Genomic DNA, 24,192 nt, shown 5'->3' with positions numbered 1-24,192 from the left:
CCTTCTGTAAAGAAGGCTATTAGCCAGCTGTGTGGGACAAAAGGATAGGATCTCTGAGCAGCCCTGGGGCCTAGGATCTCAGGTGTGCATCCCTCATGGGACAGCACGAAGGCAGATTGCCTGTCAGTCACTGGTGAGCTTTGTAGGAAGGGTGCTCACCCAGTAGTGTGAGTAGCGTGAGGTGCTGCTCCCCAGCAGGTTACTATAGCTATCGATTTAAGACACCAGTATCACCAGTCAGCCTGCTGGGGCAGAACAGAGCAGGAGGAGGGAAGGTGACTCAGGAGAGAACACCCTTCCCACATGATTTCATTTCTGTGTTTAACAGAGAGAGAATGTAAACACAGGCCTCTATCTGCTATCTATCAGAGCTGTGTAGAGCCAATATTAAAGTCAGCGGGGCTTTAAAAGCCCACAGCAGAAGCAAACAAGTGGGATTCCAGGGGAAAGTAAAAGTAAATGTTAGGGCAGAGAGCAACCTTGTGGTACAGACAGCACAGCTGCTAGCCACGTGACTGGCTAACAAATACTGCCCTGTGTGTTTTACTTTAACCCAAGAGCTTGCAAGGCCCTTCTGGAAAGAACCAACGTGTGATGACTCTACTGGCCAGAGAGTCCCTCTGTGTGCTATGCCTTGGGGTTTTCCTTTCCCAGGTTGCATGAGGGGTGGAGACATGTAAGTCTGGGCTCTTACAGACATCAAGCACTGGGGTGACAGGAGGAGCAGAGTGAAGGAAAGAGGTCACAGTAGACTTCAATCCTAACCTGGCCAAACACCCCTGGAAACTGTCACTTAAAATGCAGGGACCTGGGTTTCCTGGAATGTGAATGTGGTTTCTACTGGAGTCCTGCTTCTCCCGGGAGTCTTCAGTAGCCGGCTACAAAGCACCAGCTCAGAGGACTGGGGTGTTTTACCCCAAAGTGGCCTAAGGACACTGACCTCAAGAGCTATAAGCAGACTAACAGACACAAGGATGACGTGTAGACAGGCGCAGCCACGCTGCTGGTTCAATACTGTACCACCCGAGCTCTCCGAGCCACCATACTGGTGAGTTCTCACAGTGCTGTGTCAGTGAAAAACCAGTGAGCACCAGGAGCTAAGTTCAGTCCCTCTTGGGGTCTGACTGACAGAGCCTGGGCCCTTTCTGCTTCTGGGTGTGTCTCTAGTTCAACTCACACTCTGGAAATGTCAGTTTCCTGTCAAAGATGCACAAACCATTAAGATGGCATCATGTTGAATGCCTCTGGAACAAAACCTTCCCTGAGATCTGAGTGCTTCCAGGAGAGGTATTCATTCTCCAAGCTGCAAGGTCAGCAGGCAGCGTGCTCTTACGGCTCTGGCTGCAGTCTGGGGCAAGCTGCCCTGTGGGCTGAAGCAATGAGCTTGAAGCAGCGCCACGCAGCAGCCGCTCCTTAAAAACAATCTGTCTTCAGCAGCACTGCACCCCCTTCTGGCACTGCGTGGTGTGTGGGAAGAGCTTTGCGCCGTGTCCTGTCCCTAAGCCGCCTGCTGCTTCCTTTGCAGGATGCCCATTCGTAATGGCCCGCCATCTCCCACTAGGATGGCTGCCCCTGTGCAACTGTCACCTTGCTGGGTTTTGAGGGGTCTGTCTGTCTGTCTGTCTGTCTGTCTGTCGGAAAGAAGAACTCCTTTACAAGAGCAAAGCTAGGCCTGTAGGCTCTGGCTTTCTGACCTTTGGTTTAAAAACTCTTATTGGTAGATCATAGTCCTGTCCACGCATAAATATAGAACTTACTTATTCTTACTCAGAGTCAGAACACACTGTAAGGACAGCATTGCCTCTGAAATAATGCTAACTGCAAAAGGAAAACGCGATTTTCCCAGAGAACCCTTCCTAGCATGCTTAGGGCCCCACAGGGTCCTGGAGGGCCCAGCACAGGCCTCCTGGTTAGGGGCCTGGAAACCCTGCTGAGACATCGTCCACAGTCCCTAGAGATCCCCTGCGCCTGACCGCCCCATGTACCATCAGTGGGTAGCAAGCAAGCATGAGAGAGGAATACAGACAGCAAGCTTTGACCAGAGCTATAACGCCAACATCAATACTTACTCCGCACAGGGTGGCGTTGGGGTGCAAGGTGGCAGGGGACTCTGATCGCCACTTGTCTGGTCCACCAGGGAATACTTAATATTGGTATATTCATGTCCTTTCCTTTTGCTTTTCTGAAAGTGGGAAAAAATACAAGTAAGAAGGACTGTGGACTCGACTTTTAGAAAAACACAGGAATAGAAGGCTATTTCATCAAAGGAAACGAGAGAGAGACAGACAGATGGACAGACTAGACTCTTATGAACACTAACATGTTGACCAAACTGTCAGGAGCTCCCGGCCGGCCGGCCCAGCACCTGCAGGAGGAATGCGCTGTGAACACATCCCTAGGAGACCCAGAAGCCGGAGGGATGCAGGAACTGCCCACTGATGCAGACCAGAGGCCTTCCTCCTACTGCACGAGCTCTAATCACCGTGTGCAGGGGTGGAAGGCACAATAATGCACTTTATTTATTTAGCATATTGGCGATGGCACCCAGAGCCCTTGTACCATGTTGGGCATGTGTTGAGCCAGTGAGACACTCCCCCAACCCTCCAACCTACCTCCTATATACCTCAGAAAAGACCTCCGCATCCGAAGATGAAATGGTGGGGCAAGGAAACCAGCAGAGCAAATCAACAGGAAAGTAATCTCATCCCACCATGTGCTTGCGTGTGTGAGAGGTGTGAGCGCTCACACATGCCACACCCGTGTAGAGAGCAGAGAAGAGCCCTGTCGAGTCCGCTCTCCATGCACTGAATATCCGTTGACAATGCATTTGTACTGAGCACGCGCACACTCACCCTAAGTTCAAGGCCTGCCCGGCTACATGAAGACCACAGGAGGAGTGAGTAGGTTCTCTACAAAGCCAAGCCCTTTATACATGGGACAGGAGAGCCTACAGGCTTCATGTCTAAGACTAAGTCCCCTTGGATGCGGAGAGATGGACACACTATGCAAGGTGGCAAGGACCACTGAGCACCATTCATGGATGTGCTCCCAGGCCAAAGGCAACAAATCCGATCAAAGTGGGACTCTTCAGTGGCCACTCTCTCTTCACTCTGGATGCCTTCCATTCTGGAAGATGAAGCAGCGAGGAGAGGGCACTGCACATCCATGATCACAGCACCCAGGAGGAGGCAGGAGGAACAGGATTCTAACCTCATCTCTGGGCTAGAGATAAAACAGCAGTTAAGAGCTCATGCTGCTCTTACAGAGGACCAGGGTTCAAGTCCCAGCACCTACATATGATAGCTCACACCTGGCCAGCTTTAACCCCAGCTAGAGGAGATCTGACACCTCTCCCTTCACAGGCACCTGTGTTTGTGTGCACATAGACACACACAGACACATAATTATAAATAAGATAAATATTATAGAAGAAAGAGACCTTGTTTTAAATCCCATCTCTGAGACTGAAACTGGAAGGGCAGAAAGGTGGGGAGGAAAGAGCAAAGGATAAGGGGGAGGGGGACCCACAAAAGGAACTGGAGCAAAAGGAGGGAGAAGCTCCCCTGCTAGCAAAGCTGTCGGCATGGTTGAACCATGCTGCCCAGTGGATCTGCACAACTCTCTTCCTGCACAACAGTGATGTCATTCTCTCAACTGACAGCAACCACCCATTTCTCCCTCACTTCTTGGAAACCAAAACCACTTATTTCTGCACAGTGACCAGTGTTTTCTGGGGAGGGGCAATTAACGTGGCCAGCAGGAACTATCTGAACAGTGAGAGCAGCCCAAGAAGCAGCAGCTCAGAGTCGTGCATTCATTTAGGAAGACCGTCAGGTTAGCTGGTCCCAGTGCTGTGGCTGCCTTGAGGGGATGAGGTTCTATTTCACTCACAGGTGAGGGGAGTGCCTCCCTCAGAAACCCCCTGACTGAGCCTGCGTGCTTAGACTCATCCATGGGCACCTGATGTGCAGGGGCAAGAGGCTAAGACCGCACTGATGCATCCTCCATGGGGAATCCTCTGACCTTTCCTAACTGTGCAGACAAGCTGCCTCTGAGCCAAGAGCCCTGGCCTGACTCCTTTCTGAACACCATGACTCCCTCCCTCCACATCCCATCAGGTACTCTTACTGCTTCTGCCTCTCCCCATTCTGCCTCCCACCCTGCTCAAACTATTATCAGTTACCCCTCCAATTGCCCAAGCCTGGCCCCACCATTCCACAGGAGGTAGGGTTCCCTCTGAAATTGGGGTCATTTTATACCACCCCTCTGCTTCCCCCTGCCCACAGTGTCCACAGAGCAGTGTATGACTCCTTCGCAAGGTCCTGTACCAGCCCAAAGGGGAAAAGTCCCCATAGGTGGGTGCATTTGGGAAGCTACTGGAACGTCTGACATGTGACCCATTAAACAGAAGTGGGCCCCTAGGTGCAGGGCTTGGATAGAAACTGAAAGCAAAGGAGTCTGCTTCTGTCTGTTCCCATTTCCCAACCCACAAGGATGTGGAGGGAAAGAGGGAGGGAGGGAAAGAGGGAGGGAGAGAGGGAGAGGAGGAAGCAACTGCACACACACACTCACACACTCACACATACACGTGCGCAAAGAAGACATGGGGCGGGGGACTGGAGAGATGGCTCAGTGGTTAAGAGCACTGACTGTTCTTCCAGAGGTCCTGAGTTCAAATCCCAGCAACCACATGGTGGCTCACAACCATCTGTAATGGGATCTGATGCCCTCTTCTGGTGTGTCTGAAGACAGCTACAGTGTGCTTATATATAATAAATAAATCTTAAAAAAAAAAAAAAAGGCACGGGTGACCCTGAAGACCGTCAAGCTGAATGAGAAACACCAGACGCAGAAAGCCGAGCACCCCTAGACTTCTAGAAACTGTGCTAAGGGCGGGGCTGTCAGGGACAGGAGACACTGATCACAGTTCGCATCCTCAGACACAGCATCTTCCATGACACTGGAGGCCTCGTGCTCAGCACTGGACTGGACATGGTGGGACAAACTTGATCGCTGCTGAGAAGAGACCCCAAATCTCAGCACACACAGAAAGAAGTGGGCTGCGGGGTGCTGGGCTCACTAACCCACTAACCATGACAACCATCCCCCCGCATTTCCACACACGAAATACTCGGGGCACTTTCAATACACAGTCACAGGACTTTTGTTTTGAGGCAGGGTCTCACCATGTAGCTCTGACTGGCCCAGAACTCACAGAAATCCCCCTGCCTCTGCTGTACTGGGATTAAAGGCCTGTGCCACCGTGCCCAGCTGGCCTTGATCCTAACTTCCCTGTGAGGAAACCTAACCATCATCTTCTCCACGAGGCAGAGCTGACCTGGCTGACTTGGATCAACCCAGTTAGCAATGAGGCGCTGACGCGGTGCAGAAGGGCAGGCAGGCACAGCACGCCGGGGTCTCCTCGGCTACAGGGTGTAACGACAGCCCTCTGGAATGTCCCAACCATGGAGCAAGAGCAATAGCGTGACATACAAAACTATTCCAGATGAAAACAGGAAAGAAACGGAATGCTGTGCGTGCCATGTGACCCTGACCACCAGCAAGACAGGCTGGAGAAATCTGAGTGTGAGTGCAGGCTACTTCAGCTCTGAGTCACGTGTACGTCTGTGTGTGCACATGAGGACAGGTGCCTGAGGAAGCCAGAACGAGGGTGAGGGTGTGTGTGTGTGTGTGTGTGTGTGTGTGTGTGTGTGTGTGTGTGTGTGTAATCCCTTGAAGGTGGAGTGCTGGGAACTGAACTCGGGTCCTCTACAAAAACAGTGTATCCTTAACTCTGAGCTATCTCTCCAAGACATATGTTTGATTTCTTGTTTGATTGTGTTTTTATCAAGGGAAGGTCTAACATAGCTCAGGCCAGACTGGAATTCCCAGTCTTCCTGCCTCAGCTTCCAAGTACTCAGGCTACACAAGTGTTTAGACATGCCTGGCAAGCTTGTGTGTAGTCCTGGGATGGACCCTGGTAAGGGCGCTCATCCCGGGCAATGCTCCAGCCCTGACCTGTAGATTACACAGAGCTTTCAGTTCGCCTCCTCAACTTGGTAACCGTATCGTGACTATGTAACAGAACATCCTTTTGTAAATCATGCACCAATACACTCAGAAGCAGAGAGGCCCGGATGTGTGTAGCTTACAAACATTCCTTTCAGCTGGGCACTGGCGGTGCACACCTCTAATCCCAGCACTGCGTGGGCAGAGGTAAGCAGATCTCTGTGAGTTTGAGGCTAGCCTAATCTACAGAGTGAGCTCCAGGATAGCCAGGGCTACACAGAGAAACCCTGTCTTGAAAGAACAAGCAGAAGAGGCACTCTTAATAAGCAAGTGGCCCAGGACTGACTGTCCCCACAGTGCTCTGTCCTGTCCTCTGTTCGCCTGTCTGTGTATCTCTTTCTTGCTGGCAAGTGTGTGTGTTTTGTCTGTCTTTGTCTCTCTGTCTCTCTCCCCTTCCTTTCCCACGGTTCTCCACCCAACTGCCACTTTCTTGTTTTTCTTCACCTTCTTTAGCAAATTCTTTTACTCCCAAAGGGCTTAACTCATCCCAAGTTGGAAAATTACTGCATTTTGAAATAATTCATTATCCTAAATGAATTTTGTCCTGTTGCTTAATTCAGGAGTCTGCCGGGCTTGGGCTGGAGCCGCAGTGGAGCGGTTCAGGGTACAAAGTGTTTCTGCAGAGAAAAGCTCAGGTCCCACCAGCGACACTGGGCAGCACACATCCTGGTCCAAGGGCTCCAAGGCCCTCCTCCTTCCACACAAACACAGGCTCATACGCATTTCAAGCTATATTTAAAAATAAGCAGGGAGGGGGTGTTGATTGTTCTGTGTGCAGCTGACTGTGTGCAGTGGTAGTTTTCTTTTTCATTGTTTTATTGTTTTTGCAACAATGTCTATATAGCTCACACTGACCTGGAACTCAATACACAGCAAAGGATAACTCTGCATTTCTCACTCCTCTGTCTCAACCTCTCAAGGGCTAAGATTCCAGCCACATGCCAACACTTCAGGTTTACGTGGAGCCAGCCCATGGCTCTGTGTGTATTAGACAAGTACTGTACCAAGGGAGCTCACCCCAGTCCAAGCCATGTATGTACAGAAACGTATGTTTATTTCTGAGACAGGCCTCACTGTGTAACTCTGGCTGTCCTAGAACACACTATGTAAACGAGGCTGACCTTGAATTCATAAAGACCAGTCTCATCTCTAGATGCTGAGCTTAAAGGTGTGCTCCACCACACCAGACCACACCACACCACACCACACCACACCACACCACACCACACCCGTCCTGTATTTATTTTTAAGCACCTAAGTTCCATATCCCAAAATCAGAGTTAATACAATTACCCAGTGCTAACACATGCTAGTATTAAAAATAGATTAGCTGAATGAATGAGTGCATGTATGAATGAATGGGTGAGTGAATGAATGAATGAATGAATGATGAGTGAGTGCAAGCTAGCATTCTTCAGGTGGGATCAGCAGGCACGCTCACTTGCTAACATGTAAGTGATCAAAACACATGCTTTGTGTCCCCATCAGTAAACACTCCTTCCCCCCAGTCAACCAAGTTAGTAAGTTTTATTTTTTCCCAAATTATTTCCTAAGCCCAACTTATAGACTCAATCTTAGTAGTCTTATCGAAGGGAGGACTGCACAGTAATAACAAGGCACCAAGTAAAAGGCGTGAGGAGCAGCCAAAGTCCTTCAATTCTAACACAAATACAGCCCAAGTGAAACAGGGCTTCTCCCTGCCAGATGACAGGGTCTCCTGAATCGCTCCTGGCCAGGCTAAGCAACCATGGGCTGCCTCTTTAAGTTTATTCTCTGAGTATAAACTAGGAATGGTCCCAATTAAGTGTAGCTGGAGGACATGTGTAGAAGACCTTCAGGGTAGCCTTACACTCGGAGGTGCAGAGGTGCAAGTCAACAGTGCAGCGCTAACTTAGTGTGCATGGGGCTCAGGTGCAGCTCGGCGGCAGAGTTCTGATGTAGCTTGCATGAGGCCCTGGGTTTGCTCTTTGACACCACCAAAAATTTGTTTATGTTGAATTCATATTTAAAAAACTAAAGTTGGGGATGGGTGGCTTGTCAATCAATCATGTGACCTCAGTATCTGTGTACACCCGGTTTCTCAACATGTTTTTGCCACTCTACACGGTGTCTTTGTACCTAAACTCAGGAGGGGCCTTCCCTCTGGCTCTCAAGCTCTCTCTATTCTTCCAGGCCAGTATCGTGGCGCACACCTTCAATCTCGCATTTGGGAGCCAGAGCAGGTGCATCTCTGAGTTCAAGGCCAGCCTGATCTACATATTGAGTTTCAGGGCCAGCCAGGGCTACACAACCAGATGATCACTTTTTTTTTTTTTTTTTTTGAAAGCTACTCATTAAGAGACAGCCTGGCACACTGTGACACGCACCACGTCCCCTCTCCTGGGCTTTTTGGAAAGCAACAGCAATAAAAAGGACAGCCATGGTTGGTGTTTAGAGAGCACCCATCTGCTGTAGCACAACAGCGTTTGGAGGGGACAAGAGAGGCTCCCCAGGAGAACGTCTCCCTTCATCTCCCTTCACTTGGCACACCCTAATTGACTGGGCTTTGTGTCTGTTCTGAATAGCCTCACATGGAAAGGCTCCAACTGCACACTCTTCATTATGCAGAGCTTATTAAAATTGAAATTCACTGTTTCAATGCAGCCAAATTAGTGGCTCAAACTGCCATGCTCTATTAAAAATAAGGCATTCATTTTACAAGACGGAATCAGGATACATCAGCCTAGAGCAAAGCTGAGTCGGGCTGGAAACTGTAGGCCCTGAGCTCTAAGCCTAGCATGTAAAAGTTGCTTCCTTTGTGGGTGGCAGAGCCTTGCCAGCTCATGATGATGGCTCCACACTCCCTGAACTGGGAGGCAGTGGATGGTGACACAGCTTCCAGGGAGGCCAACTGTTAACATTTCCCCAGTGAAGAGACCCCATGCTCTGGCGCTAAGAGCACAAGTCCAGGAGCCTGGACAGGAGCTGAGCCCACGTGTGAGCTCCCACTCCATACCTGCTCCTCCTCGATCCTGCGTTGCAGCGTCTCTATGTAGTGCTGGACGGCCATGTAGATGAACCGGTACTGTGCTTCTGTCTGGACCATCCCTGACCTCTGGGACCGTACCATCTGAATGGTTTTAGGAACGTCGATGTCACAGTCCACACCTGCAAAACACAGACCGTGGAGCCACAGGAGCACACAGGGCTAGGGTGAGCCTCTGGGCACTGGACTCCATAGCAGGAAAGGCACAGCTTGCCCTTCCCTCAGCACCAGCCATGCATGCAGCTGTAGGGCAGGACTACTGAGCCAACGCTCACAACAATGCCAGAAATGCTGGGACAAAGTGAGTAGGTCAGAAGCCCCTCCCTTCCCGAGAATGCCACCCCACAGGTGAGGGGATGAGTGGCAGGTAACAGGAGAGAGACAGAGCTAGGACACTGTTTTAGAGCAAAGTTCATTGAAAGTGGATCTCATCTGGATTTCCACGACTGTTTCTTTCTCCTGCAAACCCTCTCTCCCTGACTATTTTTCTTGGCACTCTCCTGTCACAAACTAGAAACAGGAACTGCGGCTTCTTGTCCTCCAGATGACCTACCTTTCTCTCGGATGATGTCAATAAGGATATCAATCACAATGAACGTTCCTGTCCGGCCAATCCCAGCACTGCAGGCAGAAGAGTAAAGAGCAGGGAAGTCTCACTCAGAAGCAAGTTATCAATGCCTACAGGCTCTGTTCTGTGTCTACAAGATGTGTCTAGAAACAGTTACATATCACCTCCCCTGCCTGTCGATGGGGGAAGTCCTGGCGTAAGCCTCTAGGGAGTGTCTGGGGGGACGATGCCTCTGAGGCTAGGGAGGGGGTGCAAGGGGAGGTTTTGTCATGAGGTGCACAGTGCTGAGCCTGGAGGCCCTGAACAACACGTGGCATCCTATATCTACCCCCAAGTTTCATACAAGTTTTACTTGAAAACAGTTGGACAAATTATGGCTCTTCTGGGCTTAGATACTTGCCCACAGACTTGTGGCTTCCTGTATCAAAGGCCACAGCAGATATTCAGAGGAAGAAATGTGTGTCCGTTTCTTTCTTAAATAGCCAAAACCTAGCTGCAAAACCCACATTTATGGTGGTTTTAAAAAGACAAAAAAAAACCAAAAAACAAAAAACGGGAACAGTACCGCAACATTCTGGAGGCAGAGGCAGTGGTCAACCTGGACCACACAGTGAAATCCTATCTCAAAATAACAACAAAAAGTGACCGACGAGGAAAGCTTCACCCATTTCTGGACTGGCTCCGCATATGAATGCGAATGAAGAAACCAAAGCATCCCTCATAACCAGACACTCTGCTGTGGTGGCCCTGGGGCAGCCTCCACAAAGGCCTATGTGAGAAGGGACGGCCTCTGAATGAGCAGCATGCACAGTGCTGGGAACGGCGAGTCACATCTCCACGGAGAACATGTGACTCCCGCACCCCTAAGTTAAAGAAACTATTAAAGGAAACCAAGCTGGCTGTCACCTGCAGTGAACCACGACAGGGCCTGCATCCACGATGCTCTCCTGCTTGTGGTGGACCTCCTCCAGGAAGTCCAGCACACCTCCAGGGTCACTAGGCACACCGTGGTCTGGCCAGGTCCGAAAGTGGTACTGCCAGACGGTTCTCTCTGTGTTTCCCTGGAGTAGAGCCAAGAAAAGCCAGAACAGAATTAAATAAACCAAAGGCTGAGGAATCGTGGCCGCTGAGCTTTCTTAGCACCTTCCAGAATGGAAACCCATTCTCTGGCCCCAAGAGTGCTTCTCTGAGAATTAATGGGTCAGCCTGGAAGGAGCATCTGCCTGTCAGGTGATGTAAGACATCCAGGTTAGGCAATTTGTGCTGGCAAAATGTAGCCAAGACACAGCCCTGAGTCATCGGAGCCGGCCATATTCCCTGACTTCCTCAGTCAGACAGCACTCATGTTCAGAGGCCATGAGGGACCCTTGCCCTCAAGGCCTCACGCAGGCACCCACACCCGTCACAGCCAGAAGATGGACTTTGTGAATTAGATGGTGAGACCTGGGTTCAAATCCCAGGCAGACCCTTACTATAGTCACCGCTACAAACTCGACCCCCAAATGCATTTGCAAAGAACTGTTTCTCACACAGGGACTAAAGGAGCTGAACAACGGGCTCTCTCAGCTAACAGGAAGTAATGGTGGGGACTGAGAATATACTGGCTGATCTTAGTGACAAGGCCCAGGGATCAACAGACAGAGGCACCAGGACCATTTCGGCCACAGAAGCTCAAAGCTGGTCCAGAAGAAAGGAAAGGAAGAAGAGACGGCAGGAAGGGCAGAAGGTGTGAGGGGGAGAGAAGGGAAAGGCAGGGCTCTCAGAGGGAGGGAGACTTCAATACCAGCCAACACTGGTGAACCTCCTTACATCCAAGGACTCTTACTGCGATTAAAACAAAATCTCCTGTGTGCTACCTGCGTCTAAATAACTGATGACATGGAAAACTAGCTTTGTTGTCACTACGTGACCTGAAACCCAGGCAGTTTCGTGAGTCACAGACAGGTCAGCGAGAGAGAGCGAACACGCATGGACGCGCTGCATGGCAGCACCCCTTCTTAGCCAGGGCATCGCTGCTCATCAGTGCTGTGCAGCGGGTGATTTGCCATGGCCAGGCGGGAGCCGGAGGGACCCATGCTGGCCTCGTGCCACCATGACAAGATGGAGCAAGGCCTGCAGCATTCTGTGTCCCCAGAGACAAGCCACACAGCACTGTCACTCCCCCGAGGAGCGCTGCTCGGAGCACTGGCAAGTCGTGAGGTGTCACGAGGGGACTGGCAAGGCAGCTCAGCAGGTAAAACACCTGCCACCAAACCTGACCAGGCCAGTGCTATCCTCGAAAACCTCACGGCAGACGAGAACCAGCTCCTGAAAGCTGTCCTCTGACCTCCACAGGTATGCCAAGAGGCACACCTCCCGTGGCTCGCCCTCACCATGTACACACCCCTCAGAGAGCACTCGGACAGATCCTTTCTGCTCACCATCAGCCCCAGGCTCTGTTCCTCCCGCTCCCAGCACTACAGGAGAAAGCTGTGGCTGGACCCAGCCCACTCATGGCACACTGGGTCACAGCCCTCTGCCCAGCCTCCCTGATATCTGCACTTCCATGGCTCAAAGAATTCCCACAGAATCCCTGCTGTCCCTCATGCAGCCTACTCTGCAAGTCTGGGGGCTACAGGGTCATCCTGTGCTCACTACCACCCAACCTATCACTTCCTCTACAAGGATCCCAAGGCAGCCTCTGCTGTCCAGCTCTCCTGCCACCACCACCACCACCACCACCCCAGGCCAATCCCCACCATCTCCCCTCACCACTCTAGACAGCCTCCAACTGGTCCTAAGCTCTCCCTGCACCAGCCTCACCCCTCCATGCTGAGGGTCAGAGGGTGAGTGCTCAGCGCCCGCTGTGGCTGCCTGGTCACAAGGTAAGCATCCATTCCTCTCCCACCCATCCTCACCACACTGCACCTTGGGCTCGGCCCTAACTGCACTCTGCAGTGACACATCAGGGCATGTGGTTCAAAGTCATCTGGACAGTGTAGTGCAACCCAAGAGAGCGGAGACAGCACCGGTGCTGTCTGTCCCCAGCAAGCAGCACAGTGCTAGAAACATACGTGCCCTCAGAACTCCTGACAGCCGATGGAGAGGCCTGATCAACAGGATGCTCAATGCATGCACACAGCAGTCTGCTCTGGCTTCTCACACTGGCCACAACAACGCTGTCCACTCAGACTCAAGCTCTGAGACACCTCTAGTCTGTCTCCTTTCCCTCCAATAGCCTAACTGTCCTGACCCCCTGCAAATCCCTTTCCAGAGGCCCAACAGTCACTGCTTCCATTCCATTCCCAAGCAAAGGAGTAAGTACAGCAGGAGAGACCACTGCTGAAGACATGGAGAGCAGGCCAAAGGCCTGGACCAACAGAGACCTCCTGGTAGGCCTCATGGCCAGGAGGAATATCCCATTCCTCGGGCTGCAGAGACCTCCAGATCACAGCTGTATACATGCTCACTGGGCACAAGAATTGAGACAAGTTCCAAACGGTGGACAAAGCTCAGAGCTCGTAATACAACATCCCCAACCACATGGCAGAGAGAACTAGTTCCCACAGATGGCCCTCTAACCTGTGCATGCATACACGCATGCACGTACACACACACACACACACACACACCCACGGTAAATGTACAACTGAATAAATAAACTTCAATACTCAGGAGTCAGGCATTGGGGGCATGCCTTTAATTCCAACACACTGGAGAGAGAGGCAGGTGAATCTCTGTGAGTTTGAGGCTATCCTGGTCTATGTACAAGTTCCAGGCCAGCCAGATAATCAAAATAAAATAAAAATACTCAGACAGTCATGGCGACACACACCTTTAATCCCAGGACTAAGAAGTCAGAGCCAGGAGTTGGGGATCTGGCTCAGTGGTAGAGCGCTTGCCTAGGAAGTGCAAGGTCCTGGGTTCAATCCCCAGCCCCGAAAAAAAGAAAAGAAAAAAAAAAAAAAAAAAAAAAAAAAGAAGTCAGAGGCAGGAGGATATCAGTGAATTTGAGCCCGGCTTGTCTCTGTACCCAGTTCCAGGCCAGTCAGGGATACATAGTGAAACCCTATCTCAAAGTAATAGTAGTGGTAGTAATAATAATCATCTTATTTATAACATTACTAAGTATTGTAAGTAATAATTAATTTATTAATTTTTAAAGCTATTTCCAACAAGACCTAACCCAAGAGTACTTCTGCAACACCCTCCCCAAGCTCTCCTGCCCAGTACCCCATTCCTGCAGTCAGGATATCAGTATGCAGCTCAAACAACTCCAGAGCCCAGAAGGCCACTCGGAAGTCCAGCTCACTCCACCGGGAGTGCCCCACTCACTCAGGGCATTGCTATCTGAGTGCAGGGCTTCTCAGCGTAGCTGGCCTTAATCCATGAGGACAATAGTGGTTTCTTCATCTAGGAGTCCCCAAAGAAATCAAACGTGGCTTTTCTTAACACACAAAATGACTCCACACCGAACCCTGTTCTGTTTTGGAGTTAGCCCCTTCAGGGCTGACCTGAGCCACAGCCAGGGAAGAGAGCTACGGCACTAACCTTGATCACAGATGGGCCTGGGACAGCTGCTGCTCCTCCTACTTGGAGCCTGTTCTGCCTGCACGCATGGCCCCTCTGGTTGGCAACTCGGCAAGTGTCACCTCTCAGAAGCCCTCCCTCCCTAACCTGTCTCATGTCCCAGTCACTCTTGAAATCACAAGAGCTGAAGGCCAGGAAGCTGGTGGTTACCCTTACCCCACCTCTCCAGGCTCTGTGAAGGCAGGGCCTGTGCCTTTCTTGCTCACAAGGCACGGTAGTGCCAGGCTGGGCCCAGCATCTATGAGGCACCCAATGGCACTCAATCAGTGAGTGACAGGACACAGGACAAAGGCTGAAATGTGGGCGGAGCACCACAATGACTGCAAACCATGGGCAGCTACTCGGTGTTTAGAATCCGACAATATACTTACTTGTCCGACCTTAGAGAGTTTGAGTTCTCGTAAGGTGTAGTCATGCGCAGCACTTTCTCTGACGTTCCTCACACGCATGACGCCATACTCTTTGAGTGCACACTCATCAGGCCAGTACTTGACACACTTGCTCTGCAGGAAGCAGAAGGAGTCAGTTAACATCCAACCCTCGTGAGAGCCCGGGTCCGCAATGAAGGTCCTGTCTTCCCAGGCCTCCTGGTGACAGCAGCAGGGTCCAGGCCTGCCTCGTCCTCTAGAAGGCCCACAACAGAAGAATGCAAATAGGCGGCCACAGGGAAGGAAGACAGGCTGGCCTCATCGGCTGGGCCCAGCCCCAAAGCAGAGCCAACACCTGCTTATTCAGCTCTGAGGAAGAAACAGGCAAAGATGTCCCCAGGCAAGCAGAACTTGCAATCCCAGCACTCCACCAGTCACTCTGAGGGGATAGAAGGTGGGACTCTGGGGATGGGCAGATGGCTGCCATTGTCCTATCACCGGTGCCGTGATTTCTCTGACCCAAGTGTGAGCAGCTCACTCAGAGTGGCAGCCAGGGTCTGAGCCAGCTGCTTTCTCTACATCCAGGCTCATCTGACATGGGCCACAGCTGCTTCCCAGAACTGAGAAAACAGTCTGCAATGGCTGCTGGTTTCAGGAACAGATGGGACAAGCACGCACCATTACTAGTTTTGGGAAGCAGAGACTGGCAGGTCTCTGTGAGCTCAGGGCCAACCTGGTCTACACAGCAAGTTCCAGGCCAGGCCAACCACAGTTGTATAGTGGGATCCTGAAAGGCAGACTGAAAGCTGAGTGTGCACACTTGTAGTCCCTGAAGGCAGAGGCAGGAGAATCACGTCAAGTGTAAGTCTGGGCTGCTCTGTGTAGTAACAGGCCAGTCAGAATTATATAGCAAGACCTTGTCTCAAACCAAACAAACAACAGGGCAGGCAGCTGAGGAAGACAGTAACAGTGACAAAAAGGAAAGAGGTCTTGTCCAGCTGAGGAACAGTTCCACCATGTACCTTTGAGGAGCCCAAGACAGAGCATGCTCTGTTTGTCTTCCCGGAAGCAGTCACCCCAGACACCCACTTTCTAAAACCACCCAAGTGAACAGCAGCAAGGAACCAGAATAGAGCACCTTACAGGTGATGAAAAACGAGGACCGCTAGCTACAGAGCAGTGAGGGAGCATGGCAGAAGGAGCAGCTGATGGTGTGATCTCTTCCTCTGTGTTTAACAGCCTAGTTGGATTTCTATCATTGCCAATGTAACGGTACTGTTTTCTGGCCAATCAAGTCGGAGGATTTCTCTGGTCACTACAGAGACCTCAACAGAGAACACAAAATCATCTTGAAAAGGGACATTTTAGCTGAGTCAACACCTGCAACCCTCTGCCCAGTTCTGTGCGTGTTTGCAGGGCTACTACGTAGGAGAGCTGCCACAGTCTGGGTTTCCTTCTGTGCAGTGAGGGACACGGGCTGTAAACCAAGGCTACCAAGAGACTCCAAGGCTACTGTGTGCACTCCCAGGGTGACATGGGAGACTGGGTAGAGGAGGTGAGGACTGGAACTGAGCACAGGCCCAGGCCCATCCTGCATAGTCTTTCTGCTCTGGAGTTTCCAACTGTACCTCCAATGGTGGCTGACCCAATTCCTCTGACATCTCCATCAAGCAGGAAGCGGGAACTGGGCAGAGCCCAGGAACTCAGGACACCTGAAGGCATGCAGAAGTACGCCAACCAAACTGTGCACCATAACTTGCCTCTCGGCTGCCAGATTGAACTACCAAGAGTCCCATCTGTCTCTGATAGCTTCTATATGTAAGACTGCACTCAATTTTTATATAAAGGAATAGAGGATATCCATGCAAAACCTCTAACCAGAACACAGATAAAACCCAGATGTTAAAACCCTATAAGCTGATTTCACTTTGGAATGATGCAAAGGCAGCACAGTCTTTCAAGAAGCCGCCTGCTTTCCTGGAGATGTGACATACTGAGAACTCTGGGAACCTGCAGGTTCCTAAGGAAGTAGGGAGCTCAGCTCAAGGCTATGAGGCTGGAGTGTGGGGTAGGACGACAGAGGATGGCTAGGTGGTTGATACAACAATCCTCCACATCCAATCAAGCATAGGCCTGTGAAGAATTAAAGACAGGAACAAGACTGTTCATTCAGCTGAGCACAACCACAGACAGACGACGGGCTACAGGCCAACGTGTACTGGCAATGGAAGACACGAGCTGTCTATCAAGTCGCACCGAGAGGCAGAATGGAGGAGCTACTGTGGGAAGCACAGCCTGGGGCGAGCCAGTGCAGGAGAGTTCACGTCAGTGACAGCAGGGTCTCCATGCTAGAGTGGACGGGTGGGACAAAGGCGGCTGCAACCTCCACAGGAGTGTAGTGTGGGTGACACTGTGGCATCAATGTACTCTGTTCCTATAGGTCCCTCCCTCTTCTCCTTCTGCCTCTGGACCCAGCAGGGTAACACCACCTTACCTAATCTGCAGAAGAAAGCATATGATACGAACAACAGAATTAGCACATCTGGATGTTAAAACAGTGACTATAAACACAGTCCTGTGATCAAAACAGAAAAATCATGTCAGGGGACAGAAAATATTAAAACTCCCAAGCAAAGCCTGCCATGAACATGCACCAGTCAGGCCTGGGAACGAGCACACACTCCACGAAGGACATGTCCTGGCTCAGACAGAGGGAAAGAGAACGGACAAGACTCCACCATGTAGCTAGGGCTAGGGGAGTGGCACTGAGCAGCCTTCTGTATGGCTCCTCGAGTGGCACTGAGAGAAGTGGGACCTAGGTTTTAAAAGTCAGAAGCAAACAGTAACTAAAAGAATCCATGATTCCACAGCACTCCATGAGCTCCAATCAGAAAGCACTGAACAGCACGCTGGACCCATAGGTGCTCACCTGCATCCCAGCACTGAAAGGCAGGAGCACTAAGGGGTCCCTTTAAACACCAGGCTTTCCTATACAGAGCTCAAGGCTAGGCTGAACTATAAGACACTGTGTCTTTAAAAACAGTCAGAGAAGAGGAGGAGGAGGAGGCAAATAAATACATACACTGAGACAAATCCAGTCAAGTCTGTTTTTCCAGGGGGTCAGCCAGACCCACCTGACACATTCAATATTTTGTTGTTTATTTGTTTTCTGAGACAGGGTTTCTCTGTGTAGCCCTGGCTGTCTTGGAACTCACTCTGTAGACCAGGCTGGCCTCGAACTCAGAGATCTGCCTGTTTCTTCATTCTGAGTGCTGGGATTAAAGCCATACACCACCACCATCCAGAAACACATCCAAGCACACAGAGCCCATAGCTTGGGGGGGGGGGGGGGGGGAGGTGAGAGAAGATCAGTGTGTACCTTCCCTCTCTCCACTTCCTTTGTGGTCATGACAATGACTCGAGAGTTCTCCTGGAACACCATCCGCCAGAAGTCATTCACCGTGTTCTGCAGGCAGCCTTGAGTGGCAATGTAACTCTTTTTGGGTTTTGAATTGTTGCACTTGGTTTCAAATTCAGGCTAGAAATTAGGAAGAAAAGCCTTCAAGCATTTGAAAGATGGTGTCATGGGTATAAAGATGGGCAGAGAACACAGCAAAAGTCAAGCTTACCATGATGATGTTGGCATTGATGTAATCAGAAACTGGCTCGTTGGGATCCCCATCGTGCAGGACAACCCTGGTATGATCAACTGAGGAGAAAGAGCACAGCTGTCAGTCCTCAGAGCTTCAGCGGAAGCCAGCTGCGCTCAGGCCAGGCCAGTCTAACAGTGAGTCCTCCACAACACCAAACCTCCAGTCAGCACATGAGCAGCCCGCCCAGGACAGGAGTGCCACTGAGCATTCTCAGTAATCCCTGTCTTGGTGACACTGAGGGTACGGGACTCATGGCTGCCACTGGGTGTGGGAGCCTTCTATGCTGTCTTTGTAACGTCTTATGGATCCAGAATTATTTCGACCCAAAAGGTTTTTCCCTTTCAGTGACGAAGATAGGGACTGAACCCAGAGCCTTGCACATGCTAGGCAAACAGTGTGCTACTGAGCTATATCCCAGCTGGTTTCTTAAAGGAGGAAGAGTAAAATTTAGTATCTGTAAGACAAGATTCATAAAGTATGAGTTATCTTAATTCTGTATGAAAACATATTATCGGTGTAAACTTCTGAGTGCTCTATCAAAAGCGACATAGTTTACAATGGGAATCAGCAGCAGGGCTGGATGTGTTTCATGGAGAGAATTTTGATGTTCTGCCTCATCTCATCCCATCTCTAAAGAAATAAGACGTGTACCTCACAGGATGGTGCAGGCCTGGAATCCTGGCTACACAGAAGGACGAAACAGGAGAACTATAAGTTCAAAGCCTACCTGGGCAACTTAGGAAACTGTCTCAAAAAAAAAAAAAAAAAGATAACAAAAAGAAAAAAAAAGAAAAGGAAAAAGTTTTTAAGAAAGGGCTGGTGATGTAGCCCTGGATTCAACCACCACTATTAAAGAAGAAGAAGGCTCAGAGGACACATGTGACTGATGGCTGACACAGCACCAGGCAGGTCATCTGGGAAGTGGTAAGCAGTTGTTCCCTCCAGCTTCTCCTCAGCTGCACCTTACCTGAGAGCCAGTGGAGTTCTGAGGGGGAAAATTTAAGAACAAAAAGAATTTGATCCTCCAAGGCCCCAGGACTCCTCTTCAGCTCCTCTTGATTCTCTGCAAACTCAAGTTTGCTTTTCTCATGAGAGTGATGCCTCCTCACCCTCCCATGCTTACCTATACAAGTCAGACAGCCACGTGACACACACACACACACACACACGCACACACACACACACAGATACACGGCATCTTTGACCAGTTGAACCCTAAGGCCAATGCTCCCCAGCTCTGCTCCAGCATCCAGCAGCAAGCCTCTGCATTCAGAGCCTCTACGTGAACCACGTATACACGTAAGCACACCTTACAGCAGAGGCTGAAATTCTGAGTGCTCCCTTTCCCCCATGCAGCACCCTGCACAGCCCACCCTGAGGTGGCAAGAACTCTGCCCTTAGGGCTCAAGTGTCCACTTCTCCCACTGGCAACATTGCTACATGAGCTGGTGAGATGAGCGTAGCAAGAATGCCTGCTGTCACGCAAGTGGTGCGCATGCGCACAGGCAAAACACACGCACATAAAATGGGGCGGGGGGGGGGGGGGGCGTGCAACACCTACTTCAGTTGGGCCCCGTGGTGCCTATCTGCCATCCCAGATACTTAAGAGGCGGAGACAGGAGCACGGTAAGTGCAAGACCTGCCTATTATCAGGTAAATTCAAGGCCAGCCTGGGTAAGCTCATGAAACCCTTTCTCAAAATAAAAGGCAGAAAGAGGGCTGGATATATAGCTTCAGTCTCTATGTTTTTGCCCTGTAAGCACGAAGAACTGGGTTTGATCCTCAAAACCCACTTTTAAAAGCTGGCCATTGCAGCACATACATCTGAGCCCAATCCCAGCAAAACGCAGTCAGGCAGATTCCCAGGCTCTCTGACAAGCTACCCTAGCCTCACAGGCGAGTTCCTGTCTCAAAAAGCAAAGTAGATGGCAGCTGAGGAGCAATGCCCAAGGCCGTCTTCTGGACTCCACATACAAGTGTATGTGAACCCGAAGGCACACACTAACTAATTAGTGAACAAGAAAACAGAAAAAAGGGTGGGGATGGACTCCACAGGCATGCACATGTATCCACACACTAGTAAACATGAACACATGATACACACACACACACACACACACACACACACACACACACACACACACACACCAGCTGGGGATGACACAGCACAGCAGCAGAATGCTCACCCTGAGAGTGAGACCTGCCGTTCAATTTCCCCACACTCCGAGACAAGACAAAGCGCCCTGCTTTGTGTCTCCCTGGTTCCAGATTAGGTCATACCAAATGTGCAACAGTAGAGTGAGCTCCAACCTGTGTGGTGATGGCGTCCTCACTGAAGGCCCTGCTCCCTGCCACCACGTGTACATTACAGGGGACCCAGCTTTGTTCACATGGTCCCTTCCTTGTCGCAGGAGCTGGGCCAGCAGAAGGTGATGAGCCCTGTGGGTTCTCCTTTCTCCAAGTGGGAAACAAAGGCCCAGAGGAGAGAGAGGCCCTACCTCTTAGACTTGTCAAGAGGAACAAAGCCACAGCTCTCAGACTCTGAGGCGCGTGCCTGAGTCTGACTCTGAGTCACACGAGCCCCAGGGTTGTTACGTGTACAAAGACCAGGAAACACCACAGAGAGCCTCCTACTCTGGCGTTGGGAGGGTGTCAGTCCCATGGCGGCTGGTTATGTTAGCCAGCATGTGACCCCCGCGCAGTGACTGCTACTGAGGCAGGAGATTGATACTCACAGGGCAGGATGTTTTTGTATCTATTTTTGTTTTTATTTTCTTGTCTCTGTCCTTCTTTTCGGCTGTAGAGAAGTTTGCATTCCTGTTGCTGTAGAGTCTAGAAACAGAGAAAGTCAATTTTATCATGTATCAGATGTGCCCAAAAGAGGGACGTGAAATGGATCATGGGTAAGGGCGCCTGCTGCACTTCTGACGACCTGAGTTCAGTCCCCACAGACCACACGTGAAAGACAAGAACTTCTGAATGCTGTCCTTGAGCATCCACGCGTGCACGCACACATACACACATACACACACAAGCAAATCAACAAATGCAAAAAGTAAACTTAGATATAAAAAGTGACGGGGTGGGGGGTGGAGATGAGGGGAAGAAAAGAGAGATAAGAGAGAAAGAAGGGCAAGGAAAAGGATGAGGAAAGAGAAGTAGCCAGCCTGGCCCTCGTCTGCTTGTGGAACTGGAGTCAGGGCCATGGGGACAAGAGCACCTATGCCCACAGCTCAGCCTCCTAACAGCAGTGCTCACAGGGACCTGTGCCAGCAGGAGAGCCTGATCCTAACCATGAGGACCCACCCGGGTGCACGCAGCACCTCTCCAGTGCCCAAGACGGTAGATCACAGGATAGGGCAGCCTGGGCCACCCTGCAACTTTGGAAAAGAACTGAGGAGAGAGGGAGAGAGGGAAGGAGGGAAGGAGAGAGGGAGAGAAGAACAACAAAATTCTATCCAGTCGCACAGAACTCTGGCTCTGACACTCTGTGGAGTCGGTCTACAGACTATTTAACACCTGGAAAGATGGTCGCAGTGAGCCTCACTCCCAGAACAGGATGTAAGCCACACACTTACACTGACCAGGGTACCGCCAACAGCAGCAGCAAACACACCAGGAAGGAAACATGGATACGAAGTTCAGTAAGCCTGGCCTTCTTTTTCTGTCTGTTTCACTGATTCAGCCTGTTTCCTTTTGCTGCTTTGCCCCTAAACTTGCTCCAGTCTGTGTAGTAAAGGCCTTTCAGACATGAGGACAGCGCTAGTGAGAGCTGTGAGAGCTGGCACAGGGTATGCAAGCAGAGCATGGCCATGGCCTTCTTTCATATGGACACTGGATGAGGCAGAAGCAGCTTGGTGTGAGATGACAAAGACCCCAGCCCAGCTTTGGGGTCCTCTGTGTCATGCCCAAGTCAGCACCTCAGTGACAGCTGTGTCCAGAGCTGCTGCTGCCCTACACTCCCCCAGGAAACCTGAACTAAATGCAAGGAGTTGACCCAGAAGGAAAAAGAACTGGGAGCAAGATGGACTCCAGAAGAAAATGCTAGACAGTTCTAAGGGAAAAGAACTGGGGAAACCATCAAGGAAAGAGATAAAGCAGGCAGGCAAAGCGAAACTGGCCCAGTCAGAAGTGGGAAAGAGGCAAGGACAGCACAGAGTGGGAAAAGCCAGGCTGAGGCAGTCAGGGAGGTTCGCGTCCAAAATGACAACGAAGTTCTCTTTAGCGCTCAGCAAGCCTAGCTGGTCGGTTCTGTGGTGCTGAAGATGGAGCCCAGGGTCTCTGATGTACACATGCTACACAGTGATCTGCCACAGAGCTGGTTTTTAATGGAAAATCACAGAGACAAATGAAGAGAACGAGAGACAGCTAAAATGAACAGGTAGGTTCCTTTATGAGGTGCCAACAGTGGCCAGGGAAGCTCTGTGCAAGGAGAGGCTGATCTACCCACACCACAGCAGCCTGCACTACTTCCACTTCACTTAGCTGAGATCTTAAACATGGGGAGAGACGTTGGGGATTTAAAACAAGTCTTGGGGGCTGGAGAGCTGGCTCAGTGGTTAGAGCACTGGTTGCTCTTCCAGAGGTCCTGAGCTCAATTCCCAGCAACCACATGGTGGCTCACAACCATCTGTAATGGGATCCGATGCCCTCTTCTGGTGTGTCTGAAGACAGCTACAGCATTCTCATAAATTGAAAAAAAAAAAAAAAAGGTTCTGACTCTCAGTCTCAATATACACTGTTCAGCCTTGGCACACGGCTCATAATGCAAGTCTTTAACTGGTGGGGACCTGAACAGAAAGAAATAAGATCTGTAGAACCTGGACAATGCAATGCTTATGAGTTTTTTAAATGAGTTTGGATCAAGTAATTAAAGTCATCTGCCTTCTGGGAGCTGGCGTTCTCTGACCTTGAGTTGGCCTCAAAGGCGATGAGGTGGACGGGTCAGAGAGATACTACTCAAAACTAAGTACAAGCACTGAGGGGTCCGATCCTTCAAAAGCAGCCAGAGTGAGGAGCTGGGGGCCCTGGCAATGGCGACAGGGGAAGGACCTGCAGCTTTACTAAAGCTTGTGACCATCGCCTATGATCCAAACTTCATGTGACGTTTATCCATGAGTTCATGTTGCAGGTCATCTCAGTAAAAGGTGGGGCCTGCACCTGCCTGGTCTATCTGAGCTCCTACAATGGGGGTGCTACCAAGAATGACCACGCCAGAGTAAACTCGAGAGTTTCACATCACCTTTGTCAGCACAACACCCATCAGGAGCTCTGTGCAACATTCCCAACTGCCTCTTGCACATGCTATGGCGATCACGTCAGGCCGTGAGCCCTGAAGGCTCCCAGGGGCCCAGCCCAGGCCCTGCACACAGGCAGTTGGGTGCTGATTCACAGCAGTGAGCAGCCTTCAGGGATAACAAGTGGGTAACGCCTACCCCGGCTTTCTCTCCATTACTCTGCAGCCCATCCCTACGAATGTCCAGGGCCCAAACTGCTCAGGCCTTTTCACTCCCACAATGAGAGCAGCTAGCTAGCCAATAAGAACTCAGGAGTTAGGATTGCCTATCCTATGTCTCCAGAGAACCTCCAGCTGTAGCCGAGATTAGAAGCTAGCCTCTGCCAAAACCACTTCTTCTGGGCACCAGGCAAATCGGGACAGGAGTCTGACTGTACTCAGTAGCCCTGCCCTACTCCAGGGTTGGTGTGCTGCAGTGTCCAGCTCGCCAGCAGTCCTGTGGACCCTCACTGTCACTCAGCGACTGCACTGAAGACAACACAAAGACAGGCAACAAAAAGCAAAACTGGGACACAGACTGGTGATGCCATTTCCCCAGGAATTACAACCAAATCATGAGCTCTAGAAGAGCAGAGGTCCAAACAGAGCCAGAGGTGGAGAGACACCACCCCTATGCAACCTCAGAAATCGTCAGGAGGGGCTGG

General features: G+C 50.8%; 1 protein-coding gene across 2 annotated transcripts in view; it reads right to left on the bottom strand.

Moving 5' to 3' along the window:
- Positions 1-24,192, bottom strand: part of Ptpn11 (protein tyrosine phosphatase, non-receptor type 11) — a 59,499-nt gene that overhangs the window by 4,540 nt on the left and 30,767 nt on the right. Inside the window, exons 7-14 of one of the 2 annotated variants that reach the window (NM_001177593.1) lie at positions 20,988-21,084; positions 18,229-18,308; positions 17,979-18,137; positions 14,603-14,734; positions 10,569-10,735; positions 9,648-9,715; positions 9,065-9,216; positions 2,070-2,182 (exon numbers count right to left, since the gene is read on the bottom strand). In NM_001177593.1, the coding sequence (NP_001171064.1) occupies positions 2,070-2,182; positions 9,065-9,216; positions 9,648-9,715; positions 10,569-10,735; positions 14,603-14,734; positions 17,979-18,137; positions 18,229-18,308; positions 20,988-21,084 (968 nt within the window). The remainder of the gene's footprint in view (positions 1-2,069; positions 2,183-9,064; positions 9,217-9,647; positions 9,716-10,568; positions 10,736-14,602; positions 14,735-17,978; positions 18,138-18,228; positions 18,309-20,987; positions 21,085-24,192) is intronic. The other variant, NM_013088.2, reaches the window with a different exon arrangement.

This window comes from Rattus norvegicus, chromosome 12 (assembly GCF_036323735.1).
Source record: "Rattus norvegicus strain BN/NHsdMcwi chromosome 12, GRCr8, whole genome shotgun sequence".
NCBI classification, from domain to species: Eukaryota; Metazoa; Chordata; class Mammalia; order Rodentia; family Muridae; genus Rattus; species Rattus norvegicus.
Note: the sequence above shows the minus strand (reverse complement) of the source record. Positions and strands in the feature narration are given on the sequence as shown.